This window comes from Porites lutea, chromosome 4 (assembly GCF_958299795.1).
Source record: "Porites lutea chromosome 4, jaPorLute2.1, whole genome shotgun sequence".
NCBI lineage: Eukaryota > Metazoa > Cnidaria > Anthozoa > Scleractinia > Poritidae > Porites > Porites lutea.
In genome coordinates, this window is record NC_133204.1 from 40,920,641 (window position 1) to 40,936,915 (window position 16,275).

Genomic DNA, 16,275 nt, shown 5'->3' on the forward strand with positions numbered 1-16,275 from the left:
CATCAACGGGGTGGTCAAGTCCCGCCTAAATATGCCCTGTTTTCGTTTTAGAAATCATAAACTAGGGTTCATAAATACTGTACCCTCAACATCCGGGCCCTGGGCCTCTACAGCCCCGATAATACGGCGAAGTCACGTTTAGACCATTTCTTAACCCGGTCACCCCGCCATTTTCGCCCCTTGGCCACTCCTGCCACTAGCTAGCTACAGGTGTTCTCGGTAGCCGCGATTTACGCTTGTAGCAGTCAAACCGTTTTCCTCAGGCCAGTTGGAATTCTTACTTGTTATCTTAACGAAAAGCCGAAAAAGGCGTGTGCTTCTTACAGGCGTCCACAGGTAAGGATTAACTAGATACAAACAATGTCACGTGGTCTTTCCAGGTGGTAACCTTGTTGCTGAGCTGAACGGTGGGTTTCCAAAGAATCACTTTTTTGTCTCGATCCTTTTCTTCATTTTCTTAAGGAAAAAGTTTATCCACGCGCAGTAGTTTGTCAAGGCCAACAAAATTACCATCCAGAGGAAGGACCTTACCCACAAGGGAAACGTTACCAACTACACAATCAAAAACTCCCGGATGTAAGTATGAGTAACGGAAAGTTTAGAATTGAATAATTAGTTTTCACTTATTACAGTCAATTAATTTTTTTTTTTAAGCGAAGGAGCGGGGCCTCTGATTTGAATAATGGTTTTAAAATGATAAGCATAAACAATCGAGCTACCTCTACCAAATGGCTATCTCTTAACAAGAGCTACTTTTTCTTGTCCCGGCGGACAGTTCATCCACTATAAAGCTTTAGCAACGACGACGACGACGACTGCAGCGACAACATCACTGTTAAATGTCACGCTTATCAAACTTTGTTGCGCTTATTCCAACTTTCTCAAAATGCCAAAGGTTGGAGAATTACCCTGGAGTTGAATTCTTGGGGACCGCGCCCAAGTTTACAAGGAGAAGGAACAATTCGTCCTCGTGAATTACGTCTCCTATAAAAAACCGCATAGGAAAACTTCACGTGATTATCGTACAGTGATGGCAAAGAAATTTACCAAAAAGAGTGATGCATGTGCAAAATTGCCATTTTGTTTTTTAAATCTTTTCTGATGTTCTCGTTACCGTTGCCGTCGTGGTTGTAAGTCCCTCAGTATTAACGTATACAGACCTCCTAAAAACCGGAACTGCCATTATAAGCGCGTCCCAATTGCTAGATCAACCTCCCTACAACGCTCATCCAAAATTAGTGAAGAATGTGCAATCTTTATTCTTAGCCTTTAGTTTTGGTTTATTGATATATTTTGATTGCGTTACGTATGATATATGCTTTTATTGTTGTAACTTTTTTTAGAAATGTATATATTTTTTTCCTCTCACACGCACCCCCCCCCCAAAAAAAAGTGCTTCATATTACACCCTACATAACTTACACTGTACCTTTGTTCCCATAATGGCCATTGTAGAGACGCTCCACTGTATGACGTATGAAAGGTTTAACCTAACTATATGTGTTTGCGCACTGCGAATTGTGTTTGCGAAATACGACTAGTAGTAGTGCAATTCTGCCACGAACAGGCCTCAAATATTTTTATTTTATTTTATTTTATTAGCTTTGCCCTGAAGAATACAAAAAAAATGCTGCACGCAATTTGTACATGCTTAACAAGCTTACCGCTTATTCAAGATAGAGGAAAAAAGAAAGATGCCAGGTTTTCTATAATCTAGAAAGTACAACTGAAAACAAAAATCTTGAGAGGACAAGAGTGAATTAAAAAAAAATTCACAGTCTAAGCGCTTTGTACTTCTTAATAAAAAGAAGTCAAATAGAGTTGCTATACAATAGATAACGATAAACAAATCAAAAAACCTGTCATCGTTGTTTGCAGGTTGTACGGTATACACACCCATTCCTTCGATTTGTCCACCTCAGTGTCAGACGTCATGTTCAGAAGTTTGCCCTTCAACTTGTTGCGTAGCAACACCTCTGCAGCAATTAACAGTATATTCGTCCCCGGTGTCCCCGCTGCCAATGTCTACGTGGTGTCCCTATCCGTGTTCATCATCGTACATGAAACGTAAAGATATCCTGTGGAAAAGAAAATACCGTAACTTACGTCGAGGACGGCATACCTTACTGAGTCTCAAACGATCATTTTCAAACAAGGCAAGCGGAGATATTACGAAAAAGCAGTCGAGTCAGGCATACCTGGGCGACACACAGCCGCTTAACAACAAAAACTAAAGATTTGCGTGCCACCAAAAAAAGGAATTTTGGCTAATTAAAGACTGAATCACCCTTTTAAAATCCTTTATTCTAAAAGCAAATAGTATTGCGCATATTATTTTAAAGGAACTTTAGTGAAATAACTAAGCAGGTTTTGAAAACAGTACAACAACTAAATACTATAATACTAACAGCTTATTGTTGGAGAACTCATGTTAGTCCAACGTGAACGAGTCATTTCACAAAACTGAAAGCAAGTCATCTAAGACATCTATGAAGGCCTAACCCTGTTTAAGACAAAGCAACTCCATTTCATTACCTTGTTAAAGACAAGAGACCCTATTTTATGATCCTGATTCGTTTCTCTTTACATACAGAATTCTAATTCTGTAGTTTAAAAACTAGAATCATGGTATTATACTAATGAAAAAAAAAATTGTTAAATAGCACGATGCAAAACGCTATATTATGGACAAATTTCACACACTTTTAAAGGACTTCCCGTCTAAAAAGACACCATATTCAAACATTAAATAGTGAAACTGTATGTCCTGACTCAAGAACATGAAAAGTATACCTTCAGCTGCTCATACCCGTTTAGTCCAAATAAAGGAGTGCCCCCCGGGACGTCAGAAAGGAACTCTCTCGTATTAGATTATAAGGCAGCAGTCTTAAAAACCTGTCAACTAGAGGATTTTTTCGTAATGAGTATGTTGCATGGTACGCAGCAAGCAGGAATCGGCCTTCGGATCTTAACATCTACAGCAAAATATAATCAACATTTTCTGCAATCACTGATCATCCTGCTGGCACAGAAGACCTTTCCTAGTCTGCTTTTCCTTTAATTAATTTGAAATGCTTGTAGCTGTTAGCTGCGTTAAGTAGAGTGTAATAAAATTATGAAACGAAATGCCTCAAAATAGCCATGATCTCTTTTGGCCAATCCATGTCTTCAAAACATATTCGATGTAAATATGTTATGGGTAAAGCCGTAAAGGTCCTTACTTTACAGATCGATGTACGTCGGTCACTAGTAACAGTACTCAAGAAACTGAGTCGAACCTGATTAGTTCGACGGTGCATTATTTTACCCCCCTCTCTCCACCGGTACTCTGTTTTACGGGTATTTAAAGCTACACGAAATGGAATGGAGATGAAAATAAAATGATTTAAGGTCACAGATGAGAATCGAACTCGAACCTCCCGCACAGAGGACCGTGCACCAACCGGCTGTGCTAATCCTTGTTCCTAATATAAAGAGTTTAGTTTATCGTTTGTCTCACGATTGTCAATTTGATATTGATCGCTACGTTTCGACCGAACACTGCAGATCTTCATCAGGTGATATTGTCGATTTACTGAGTCGGACTATTTGTTAACCACCGTGGTCATTAGTGATTGGTGTATCACGAACCTCTCTCATGGTTGGTGGGTTTCGATCCAAAGCATGGTTGGTATTGTCACAAGAGGAAACTGATTACTCAGCGGTTCCGGTTGTGGTAGCGATTGGCTGTTATGTTGTCTGATTGTAGGCATCCTTGTTCTACTGTTCTTCTGTTTTTTTTCTCTGCTTGCCTTTATAATAACCTTTTTTTAGTATAAATGAAGACTTGGATAAACAGCTGTATGTTGTTCCATGTACTTATCATTGATTGTTGACAAACTATTTAAGGTTACCAGACAAGTTTCCATAACACTAGGTGTGGCTGGATTAAAGCCAGTTGACCACCCAAAACCCGTGTATTTAATGTTAAAACCAGAGCATTCAGACTAACAGATACTAATTTTAACAAGATGTGCTTGTCTCAGCAATTTTGTACACTTACAAATATACATGCTATTCACTTTTGCAGTCATTGTCGTTTTATGCTGTTTATTAATCATATGTTATTAAAGAACCAATGAATCATTGAATAGAAACAGGACTAGTGACCTTTTGTTTTAACCAGAGAAAAAAGAAAAATAGTCTCCATAAAAGGTTTGCAAGTGAAAATCGTTTTCTAAACAAACCAGAAATCATTGGCGTGAGATAAGATTTAATCAGATCAAAATCTGGGGAATCTATCGTGGTTCTTGCTCCTAAAGGTGGGTAGGCTACAATTCATTTTTCCTGTTTTTATCTTATTAATAAACTTTTCAAATCACTTAAGTTTAAATACTTTTTTACGATACCTTTTTTAAATTCAAGATTACCTCGTTAAAGTGATTTCCGATTACTTTTGATTCGAAAAGCAAGTTAGAGCAGGTTCTAACATTAGAACATCCAGAGAAAGAAACCAATTATGCAAAGGAGCTTTTTTCTTTTATCACTGCTATGAAAGCTGTGAACATGAAATCTTATTTCAAAAACTACGCGATAAAATTTGTATGATAAGATGCAAACTTGGTTGTTTTGGTCATAACCTCTCGAGCGGAAACTGTAAACGATGAAGATACTAAAATGAGAATGACATTCTAACGGTTTTTCGTTTCAGCCCAGAACAAAATTATTAAGAGAAATAAAATTTTAGATTATATTTACAGTTAGATACGTATTTTGCTCTCTATTTACTTCAATCCGAAAAATTCCAGCAAAAAATTGTTTTAGTAGATTACTTAAACGGTGTTTTGCAGTGACTAAAGCCAATTACGTTTCTAAGCCATAAGGATATCGTGATCCGTTGAAACCATGGAATTGAACAAGCTTATCAAATTTGACTAGTTCGTCAGTAATGCTAAAATTTAGCAGTTTTATGTTTTAAAGGACGTTTTGGACAGCAAACATGAGGTACCCGTTGGCATGGGCTTTAGCTGTCACTTCGTCAGTCCTCTTCCTAGGTAAGTTTTAGCGCGGCCCTTTGGTTATCTATGCATCCGGCCAGCAAATTTTGGCTCGAACAAAAATGTCCGTCTATACTTACGTCCATCCATTTATGTTAGCGAGTGTGAAATGTCACACTTTCTTGCTTGGAGACCAAGGCACATACAATCTGTGTTCAACTTTATATTGGACATCCATGCAAGGTTGATTGGACAGCTATTGATCCATGGGTAATTCATTTGCCGATAGCTGTCCGATCAGCCTTTCTTTCCCCCAATTTAAAGTGTTATTCTATGTTACCGGCTGATCCCGATCGACTGCACTAAGATCCGGCTTTCTCTCGCTGCTGTTTGTCCAAGTGGTCTACAACAACGACAACTAACAATTCTTCTGTTGGGACACTAATATTACTAAAAATATTCTTCAACGCCAACAGTTCGTTGAAAGTTTAGCAAAGCTTTTGGAGCCCATCTGGATCCCTTCATCAGTGATGACGATTATTGGCCAGGAAAACCATCTGCTCTCACCAAGATACGCGAGTTCATAAACATTCATACTTTGCGACCGGAAATGAACCGTGATCAGGGCTACAATCTTCCCCCAATTTATTGAACAATCAGTTGCAGCCTCATCAAAACGAGGCCGCAATTAACAGCAAATGTCATCACTGATGAAGGTATCCGGATGGGTTCCGAAAGCTCTGCTAAACTTTCAAACCGTACAAATTCAACCAGTAAGAGAACTGCGATGGCTAATGAAAAGAAAAGAAGAAATTCCGTGTTGCATAAAATGATACATTGCGATTAAGCAAGGATGTCTAGGAGCTAATTAAAGTAACAAAAGTCTTCGTGCTAGCGACTTCCGGTAGCTATACAATGATATCTTTCGCTTATCCATGTTATCGTCAATTGATAGCTATCCAAATAGGGTATCTGCTGACAAGTGTCACATGACTGTATCATGTGCTCAGGTGCACAACTCATCGACTTGACGTGTTTTTTTAGTTCTCAACTGATCAATCAAGGATTGCTGGTTTTTAATTGATCGCAGGCTGAAGTCCATTTTTTTGTTTACTTCTTGTTTTTGGCGAAGTTGAATTGCTTCAGAAAGACCATTTAATTTTTGAATGATCTTCGCTTTTGGCCTTAACAACCTTAACTAAATCATATTAATATTTTCCTGAAAATTCACTTCAAATTAGAAAATACAAGGAGCCCATGATTAGTAAAAAGATTTATTTTTTGTATCATATAAGGCAACAGCCTTGTCTGATTTCTTTCCAACTGATTTCTTTTTTTATTATTATTATTTTCCCAGGAACAAACTGTGTCTTCGGTAGGTAGCACGCTTGACTAAGAATACCTTGCTAACTCTCTCTTAAACTGAACGAAACTGACTTTTGTGCAACTTTCTTGAATTAATGTTTCATAATTTTCTAACACCTGAATGTTTTTTTTTTCAGGTCAGTTTTCCAGCGTAGGTAAGAACATAAATTTCTACCTCATTAGTTTTTTCTTTTAGGTGAGATATGCGAATGCCAAAAGGGAGAAAAAATTACAATAAAGAATAGTTACTATCATGAAGTAAGCACTGTGGAAGAATTTAAATTATATATCTGCGGCGGTTGTCGCAAGAATTTTCTTACACTCTTCACTAAATCCTACTTCTCTTCTCATGCACCTACCAAACTGAGAAACTTACGGCGTTGACGTCAGTGAAAACATGACTGATAAAGTGAATTCATGTTCTTTAAAAGCTTTATCGCCTTTATTTCAACTCGCTAAACATGCAGGCGGATTCTCCGGGAGGTGAATCGCATCTTCTCCGATCTCTGGTAGGTCCTCCGATCTATACTTCGTGGCATCGGAAACTTCCACGTTTTAGTCGTGAAGTGACCGCTCTGCATGCACGTGCAAAATTGTTTATATATTTCCCTGGGAAAAAAAGCATAAAAACAGTTAATTAAAGTTGAATTAAATATAATTGTTTAATTCTTTTCTTCAGTGACCCAAGGGGTGAGAGTAAAAAGAGTAGGATGTTTTAAAGAAGACCCGGCGAAAAGAAGCATAAACACTCTTCTCTTCAGCGACTTAAAATCCATCCGATCGACTGCAAAGGTGGATTTCAAAAACTTTGGACGTTACACTCAAGGCCTCATAAGTCGGTGCGGAGCTGCTGCTGCAGCCAAGTCTTTCCTGTTTTTCGCAATTAACAACATAGGTAAGCACACTAGAAAAGGACTTTATAATTAATTTATGAAACTGGCTGCCGATTGGAAACTGTGAGATAGACATCCAGATTATAACCCTCTTCCTAAAAGACCGATTCAACTAATCCAGGATAAATTTTTTACTCCACAATCGAATTTACTTTTCTTTAATAGATTATCCACGCTAAGTTTACATGGCGCTGATCAAGCAATTTTCGTTCAGCTGAAAAATTTGACCCGACGTTTCGTTCACACTGAACCGTTCAATATTTCGCTCCGTCGACGGGGAACTGACAAACCAGCTTGAATAGACCAATTTTGATATATTTAATATATTATTATGGGCAGTTGGTAAAACCACTGATAAAAGTTAGAATATTGCAATTTCGATGTATTAAAATTCATTTTTGGCTCCGAGTCTTGGGAGAATAAAACAAAAGACAAGTTGTATAATTCACTGCTGATCCTCAAGCTGATTTCTTTTGTTTTATTCCCCCAAGCCCCACAGCCAAGTATGAATTTTAATATATCGAAATTGCAATATTTTAACTTTTATTAGCGGTCTTACCAACTGCCCATTCGCAGAGGGCAACTTCAGCAATTCCAAAATGGCGTCACCTAGCTGAGTTACTATACGTATCCATGTAACCACGCCTTTGCCTTACAAAAATTTAGGCCTAGTTCAGCCGCCATACTTTTCATGTGGCGTCTGAACCGGGCCTCAGACGGTTATGGCGTTCACACGCGAAGGTCAAATTTTCAAATGAACATTTGACCTCGACGCACGAATTTTCCCGCAGCCGGTGGAAGAAACGTCGGTGCCGCGTGAACTAAGCTTAAGAGTTTCTTTTAATCAACTTTATTAGCAACTTTAGAGAAAAAAAATCTTACATAAGAATGTCAGACATATTGTGCGCACAGACAAAGGTATTATATTTACTACCGAAGAAAGTTTTACTGAATAGAGAAGATTTGTTTGAGCCGGCTAAAAGGCATTTTCATTTGGAATGAGGGGGACGCAGTCACATCAAGCTAAGAGTCTATTTTAAACCAGGAGCCCATGGGTTATGGGCTCCTGTTTAAGCTCAATAATTAACTTGGATATAATTTCGGATGCAATAGCTTTCTTATGCATTGTTTTGGATGCGTACTAGTGGTACTGTTTTACATATAACAGTGGAAGATGCAGTTCCTTTATCTGTTTATAAGTCGAATAGATTGATAGTTACAGTTAGTAGATTGAGAAAAATCTGTAGCGAAGTAAGGCTAACTTAGCCTTGATTAAAGTATCATTTGACTAAACAATATTGGAACTGGGGGTAAAGGCTCCGCAACAATGAATAGAGTTTCTTCAGTGACCGTTCCTATACAAGAAAATTTAAAAAACAAATTGGCTTAAGGATTAAACTTCAGCATCTTTTTATTTTTTTTTCTATAAGGTGAATGCTACTCAGGTAAGGCGTCCACCACGTATGCCTCAAAGGGATCCTCGACAGATTGCAAAAACGGTGGAGGTACAAAGTGTACGGGAACCACGCAAGATTGTGTTGGTGGTAGTCCTAAATCAAACTATGTGTACAAGTTAGAAAGTAAGTTTCCCGCCTAGAATCGTGTCCTTCCTCATTTTGTTCGCCCAATAACTTTGTATTTCGCTATTTTCACTGGATGAAACCCTTTACTTACTATCAACAGATATTCTGCTTCCAATTCGATTCAGGTTATTGTTAGCAGACAGATTTTAATCCCAGAAAATATATTTTTAAAACGTCCCCTTACCATTTTTACATCAATATCAACATTAAGCTTTTCCTCTCGGTCGGGCTGATTATCTTCGATCAGCGCACGCTAGTGGTTATTTTTTAAGTAAAGATATCAAAGTCTTTTTTTTGGAGTTCACCTTTCCACAAACAAACATTTTTTAACTTTAGAGCTTCCCAAGACTACGAAACCTACCGCAAAGCCAACAACGAAACCGGGTGGGACCACGACAAAGCCTACTACTCAGGCCGGAGCGGCCAAACTAAACACTCTGACCTGTAAGTTACATCACTTAAGATTTTATCTTTAGTTAGCAAAGATTTCCATAACGTTCGTGTCTTATTTAGGGTAGGAAAATAGGTTTTAGTTTCGTAAAAAATCAAAAACTCGTATGATGAGTCTACTGGGCGGGCTCTAGTGTATTAAATTTGCTGCTTTCTAGAACACAACGTAAGTTCTGCTGCTCATGCTTGCGGGCCTTTTTTTGAGCCTTACTCTACACGTTACAGCCTGCGGAATGCTCATATTTACAACGATACTAGGAATGTGTGTCTCGCAAACCCTGGCGAAACTCGGTTATATTAGCGCCGCTAAAGTTAAGCTGTGTCGGGCGAGGTTATAACAAGGAACTGGATAGGTTACCTGCCGCGAATATCCTGTCAAGAGAACCTCTACTTCTTTTCTTTCTCTTCTTCCTCTTCTTCTTCTTATTTTGTTCTTATTTTTATTCTTAAATGCGCGTATTGTAAAGCATATTTATCATTAATTCGGCCGCCGGATAAAAAAAGGAAAAACAAAAACAAAAACAAAAAACACGCCTTTGAAATGCTTGCAAACTCAACCTTGGTTCAAAGGGCGAAGTGCGAAGCTGAAACCAGTCTTTGATGCATCGGCGGGGAGAGTGCCGAGTTAATTGCAGGTTTGCCTTGTTGTAACATGAATTCCATGGCAGATTTCAGGGAAGAAGTGAAATTGTTGGTGAATTCTTGTGTTTTACTCCATTAATGAAGTAGCATCATACTTTTTTCAGAAACTAACCCGCTAAGTCAATTCTGTTCACCAGGTCAGAATTACTTGGTTGCCATAAAAATAACCGCCGGCGCAAGCGCAGGTAAGCCGCAGGTCCCAACTCCAGCAGGTGCGTCACCAAAACGTACTGCGAAAGGCCAGTCCACTCGACCCACAGTAGCAACACCAACGACCAAGGCTACACCCTCACCACAATCATCAATCGAAAATAAGGTAAGTTTAATTTTACTTAATTGTAAACGATAATTACCTTGGCCGGCAGGGTGATATTTTTTGTCGTAACTTTGGTTCTTTGGATAATGTTATAAATTCAATAACTTAAGAGTCTTTGAGAAATACGTCTCTTTAGTACGCGACAAAGGAGATCGAAAAGGTTCAAGTTCTCACCTAACAGAAGTCGAATCTGTGACATCAGGATACTGGTAAATATTTCGTGTCTGGTACGATCCATTCCTTCCTCCACGTCCTTCAGAGGTTATATGCAAGCCGATTTTTTTGAAAACCAACCTAACAAAATTTGCCGTCATTTGAGTGAAAAGGCGCCAAAAGACAGACTTTTGGAAGCGATAAGCTCCAAAATCACACTAACGAATCCACTAACGAAGGAAACGGAAAGGAGGGGGAAGGAAGAAAGGATGAGAGGAGAAAAAGCAATGGTTGCACTCTTAGTTTTTATGATGGCTACCTTGGCCGAAAAAAACTGTTGGACGCAAAGGGTCCATTTAGCGGTAAAGTTTTCAAAAATCCTGCTAGATGACATGTTTATACCATTCCTGAGGAAGGAACAAACGCACAATGCACACAAATAATACGATATACTACCTGTGGTAATAATATACATATATAAATAATTTTAATCTTTGATTCTCTCGAATGAATTATTTAACATAATATTTCTACATATCAAAGTATTGGTTTTATGAAAAATATTTGAAAAAAAAAAAAATTTTTCGAAAGTGTAATCAAGGAATTTTGTCATTTGTTTGCTTGTTTTCTTGTTATGAAACAGGTGAGGGATATCTATAAGGGATACTCCTGTCTTGGCTGCTTGAAAACGGTCAACGCAAGGTATGTTAATTGCTTACACTATTTTCTACATGTACATAGTTTTGCAACACTAGTAAGCGAAACAGTTGACTAAACAGAATCAAATTGTGTTTTATCAAGTGCTTCGAATCCCCCATAATGCACTACGTTTGTTCCTGAAATTTTGCATTAAATATCATTAATACTCTAGGGGGACTACATATTCCCAGGAGAATTTAAGGACAATAATTTATGCAACATTTCGGGGAAAAACAGAGAATCGTGGAGAATTTGAAAATGCGATCTCCTTTGACAGTAGGGGGTTGACTGGCTTCGAAACTGAATCTTGGAGTTAGCTTTTTCTCAGTGTTAGTGTTAATCCTTACATTTTGACTTTGGTTTGCACCAGTGTATGTCTTGAATCTGCCAAGCCTCGCAACTCTTATATGCGAGACTACGGTCTTCAAGGTCTTGAAGGCCTTAATGACTTCAAATCTCACTATTGGTTTTTTTCCCTTGGGTTAATTTTCGCAGGGTTTTAGTCTTTACCTTTTTCTTGTTACTTTTTAGTTCTTCGACGGTGTTTCTGGTGCTGAAATTTGCTTGCCAAGGACAACATTTGAAAAAACTTGTTGCTGGTCTTGGGGCCAGCAACATTATCAAAGCAGGTATGAGCTTTCGATTCGTTCCTCTTTTTTATCTTGTTACAAAGGAAAAAAGAACAATTTTTTCTCTCTTTTTCTATTTCAAGTTTATTAAGCACTCATCTGTTTTTTATTTTTTTATTTTTTTTATTCTGACTCACCACGGTCGCGAATCAAGATATAGTTCTAGCCGACCCAATACCAATTTGGCTAAAGGAGTCCCTTTAAGATAGACGGGGTCAACAATCCCTGATTTTACCTCTTTGCATGCAAAATTTATTACTTTTTATTTCACTTAGAATGCTACCCGCCAGCTTGTGCATACTCAGGCTCAATGTACCCTTGTACTTCTCCCTGTGGGATGTCTACGTGCTCCATGTCACCATCAGTACCATACCCACAAGTTTGCCAGTCGTCATATCCAGCGCCTGCTCCGTACCCAGCTCCCGTCCCGCCTCCCGTCCCGTCTCCACGGTGCCCAATGTCCTGCCCGTCGCTTTGTGCTCCGGCATGCAGTTCTTTCTGCTGTCGCTCCTTAATAGGCTACAAAAATAAGACTGGGATATCAGCCAAGAAATCGTCTACTTTTAATGCTGATGATTTTGAGGATGATGATGACGACGACGAAGACGACGATGATGATGTTGAAGACAGCGATGACAATGATTTCGACGAAACCAGTTAAACCGTGAAAAACAATGCAGTAATTATTGCTCCCGTTTTATAGACAGTCTAGCAGGATGGTGCATCCGTTCTTGTCTAATTGCTCAAAATCCGCCCCCTTCGTACAATAAAATTATAATGGCTTGTGTTCCAAAAGTATGGAATTATCAATTGAAAAAGAGAAGTGCTATAAAAATTCAGCTCTAGAACAGCCATGACATTTTACGGTTTACGTTCTATCTAAAATTACTCTTGGCACAATAATTAAATGGGCAGATGAAAATTGAATTCTTTAAGTAAAGTAAAAAGATTTGGGATATCAGTATATGAATGTGTACTGAGTTTTAGGTATTAGAGGAATTGAAATTTAGAGGTTTAATTTTTTGACTGAACGTCGACGAAGTATGCCATTTATTAAGCACATAATTTGTCTGATATAGACTTTTCATGAATTAATTACAATCATGTTTTGATTTAATCGGCGGTGACCCCATTTAAAGTGCGCGAATGTAAATAAACATGAGACTTTCTTTGAAAATATAAAAAAGCTTCGCTACGTCATTTTAGTAGCAGACTTAACAGGTGTGCCTTTTTTTAATCCCTCTGCAAAAGTCATACAATACAAAATAACAAATATAACAATAGTAGTGTGGTAATAAGGGTTCTAGGACAGGGACCCGGTGAGTGAAAAAATCCCATACAAATCCTTGTAATTTCTGGGACAGAGGACCCGATGAAAATAGACGGGATCCTATAAGGACCCGTCGATCCGCCCCATATAGTCGTCCCATGTAGTCGTCTACCCATCTCATATAGGTGTCTGATATAGGTGTCCATCATATAGAACTAAATTGTCGTGTGTGTATTTTTTAGCGTTCGTTCATACATTCCTTTTATTGTGTGTATTTCTCAGGCAAAAGATCTACCAACATATCCCATATAGTCTCCTTCCATATAGGTATCCCACATAAGTGTTTCACGAGGGTACTGGCGCAGAGGACCCCTGTCCCTTTTCAATTTTATTTCCCTCCTCAATTTTTTTCTTTTTCCCTTCTCCACAATTTTATTATTTTCCCTCCTCAATGTTTTTTATTCCCCTCCTCTACCTCCACCTCCTCATTTATTCTATATATTTTTCCATCCACAAATACATCGACCTCCTAGCGACTCTACATCGACCCCACATCGACCCCACATCGACCCTACATCGACCCCTCATCGACCCCATATCGACCCCACATCGACCCTACACTCAACTTTTTTTTTTCTTTTTAAACACATTTCGCCTCATTTCTATTGTTTTCCCTCCACCACCACCACCACCACCGCCACATTTCTATTGTTTTCCCTCCACCACCACCACCACCACCGCCACATTTCTATTGTTTTCTCTCCAACACCACCACCACCGCCACATTTCTATTGCTTTCCCTCCTCCTCCTCCTCCTCCTCATTTCTATTGTTTTCCCTCCTCCTCCTCCTCATTTCTATTGTTGTCCCTCCAAGTTTGGCCTTTTAGGCCTGATTTTGGCCTTTTTGGCCTTTCGAGGGAAAACAACGGAAATGAGGAGTAGGTGGAGGAGGAGGAGTAGTCGGAGAAGAGAAAACAATAGAAATGTGGCGGTGGTGGTGGAGAGAAAACAATAGAAATGTGGCGATGGTGGTATATAGTTTCACTATTTACGAAGCAGTGTTAAAAAGAAAAAAGTTGAGTGTAGGGTCGATGTGGGGTCGATGTGGGGTCGATGAGCGATCGATGTAGGGTCGATGTAAGGGTCGATGTGGAGTCGATGTAGGGTCGATGAGGGGTCGATGTAGGGTCGATGTGGTGTCGAATTTTTTTCGCCAGGTATTTCCTTGCAATAATTTTCTTCCCCTCGAAATCAGTCTGCACATTATTTTTTTCTGAAAACACCCATACCCCACCTCCCCCCCTCAAAAGTTAAATGGTCGGCCCCTTAATTAGTTCGCTAATCAGCAAAAATGTCAACAATGATGTCAGCAAGGATTTGTCCATAAAGCAGTTCGATCATTCGATTTTGCTTTGTTTTGTTTGTTTGTTTTTTTAAACATAAATTAAACCCTTTTATTCGCCCTGATGAAGGGCTTTTGTGGCGCTGAAAAAGTCAGTTATTTTACGTTGGTAAAAAGACTGAAAACCATCAACTCAGGCTAGATTTACACTAGAGGAGATTTCCTCGGATTTATAAGTGGTTCTCCCTTTATTACATTTTAGTTATTAAGATTTGCTGGCGTTTTCAATCGGAAGTTGGTAAAAACATTCAAATTCAAAATGTTCAGTTTAGAGTCCGCATTCAAAGTCTCGAAGAAGTGCCCAAGGGGGAAGGTTTCTCTTCGGATCCACGAATGAATCTGCTAAGTCAGGCAGCCAGTGCAGCGCCGAAATTATAATTGTTCTGGGCCCCCACCTGTACTGACCATGTACCAAGTTGGCTTGTGGTCATACACGCAACTTTTGCGAAAGCAAACGAAGGCCTGGAAAAATTAAGGCTTTTACGGGATTGGAACCACTGACGTCTGTGAAAGGGAATAGAAAGGATTCAACAAATAATGAAGAAAAGTTAAGTAGGTGCTGTCTCATAGAAATTGTGGTGTTGCGTCGCGATCGGTTTGGGAGTGAAACAATGAAATATGATTTTAATAAATCAATGATAGAATTGAACAGATTGATATTTTTTCCCCTGCAAAGAGACTCCAAAAAGGCTTATTCGCCAAACGAAGGGCTAGCAGTCGAACGTAATATTTCTGAACATCTTTACGGTGACCATTTTACAGTTTCTCTCATGTTTTTAAATAAAAATTTTATTTTAGTGCTTTTAATTGTGCCTAAATAATCTTTGAACAAAATTAATAAAAGCTAAACGAAGAAATGCAGTTTAATTGCAGCAGAAGACATCAAGCGTTAATAACAGAGGCATGACTTGCTTCTTGTGTCTTACACCTCGTGCTGACAAAATGTCAGAGCGATCCAATTGCCAAAGAGGTCCATGAACGACAGGTTGGAACATGGTTAGACCATAAGATTAAATATGAATTAAAAAGAAATTGTTAGACTCAAGAACTGGCCAGAAAACATTTATTCAATTCCATCCTGTTTAGCTTAGAGTACTGCTATAACAAGAACGGTAAGTAACTGACAGAGGCAATTAGGCGTGAACAGTTCTAGTTTTTTAAAGACTAATTAAATCGGTTTAACGAAAATACTACCACTCAATTACTAGTAAGGCTTCAAAATAAAAAGGATCTTTTACCACCAGATCTTTTATCAACAAAACTAAAAGAACGCTAGTTAAAAAACACTTCAATTTTCACTGCAAGAACTATAACGGACTTTTCAAAAAAGCAGTCTAGAAAGCGCCAAGGTGATACTAGTTTCCTCATTGTTATGCACGTGATTAAACCAAAACGTCTCTCAGTTTAGTAATTGCTTTTCAAGATCAATTTCATGTAGTTTACTCTCACAAAATATCTACTAATCCTGAAAATCGACTACTAGGCTGTTAATTTCCCATAGCAGCCGACGTTAAATGTCAGTAATTGGCTCTACTGTGGATACCAGTATGTTATATAATAAGTAAAAGTTGGAGGGCTTTGAAAACACCCGCGCCTATGCTTATGTCATGTATTGACGATTAAGCAAAACATTGGTTTCTTCTTCAGTGCCAATAGCGATTTTCTTTAACTGTTCGGCATAGTTCTCAGTATACCTGAGAACGACTAAAGTGTTCTCAATACAGACCACTCTCTCTGAGAGACGTGAAACTAGCGGTTACCGTAGAAACATTATTTAGTAAAATGAATTAATTCTGTCCATATTACTTCTCTATCAGACTTGCCAGACACTGATGATGATTCTTCAAATATTATTTCAATTTATCTGGATAGCTGTATTCGTGAGCAGAGACGTAT

The 16,275-nt window shown here is 38.6% G+C and overlaps 1 protein-coding gene across 1 annotated transcript; it reads left to right on the plus strand.

The window, feature by feature from the left end:
- The first annotated feature begins 4,185 nt into the window (after nt 1-4,185).
- On the plus strand, nt 4,186-12,897 carry LOC140933600 (uncharacterized). Its single transcript, XM_073383208.1, has 11 exons — nt 4,186-4,301; nt 4,960-5,033; nt 6,334-6,351; nt 6,479-6,496; nt 7,021-7,236; nt 8,665-8,814; nt 9,154-9,261; nt 10,047-10,225; nt 11,022-11,080; nt 11,609-11,706; nt 11,982-12,897. Exons 2-11 carry the CDS (start codon nt 4,979-4,981, stop codon nt 12,365-12,367), a joined length of 1,287 nt encoding a protein of 428 aa, XP_073239309.1. The 5' UTR covers nt 4,186-4,301; nt 4,960-4,978; the 3' UTR covers nt 12,368-12,897.
- The last annotated feature ends 3,378 nt before the right edge of the window (nt 12,898-16,275 follow it).

Bases quoted from the DNA above. Each gene is read 5' to 3' on its own strand.
- LOC140933600 (XM_073383208.1), top strand. From the start codon at position 4,979: ATGAGGTACCCGTTGGCATGGGCTTTAGCTGTCACTTCGTCAGTCCTC. The intron at 9,262-10,046 runs GTAAGTTACATC...TCTGTTCACCAG, and splicing joins CAAACTAAACACTCTGACCT to GTCAGAATTACTTGGTTGCC. The intron at 11,707-11,981 runs GTATGAGCTTTC...TATTTCACTTAG, and splicing joins CAGCAACATTATCAAAGCAG to AATGCTACCCGCCAGCTTGT.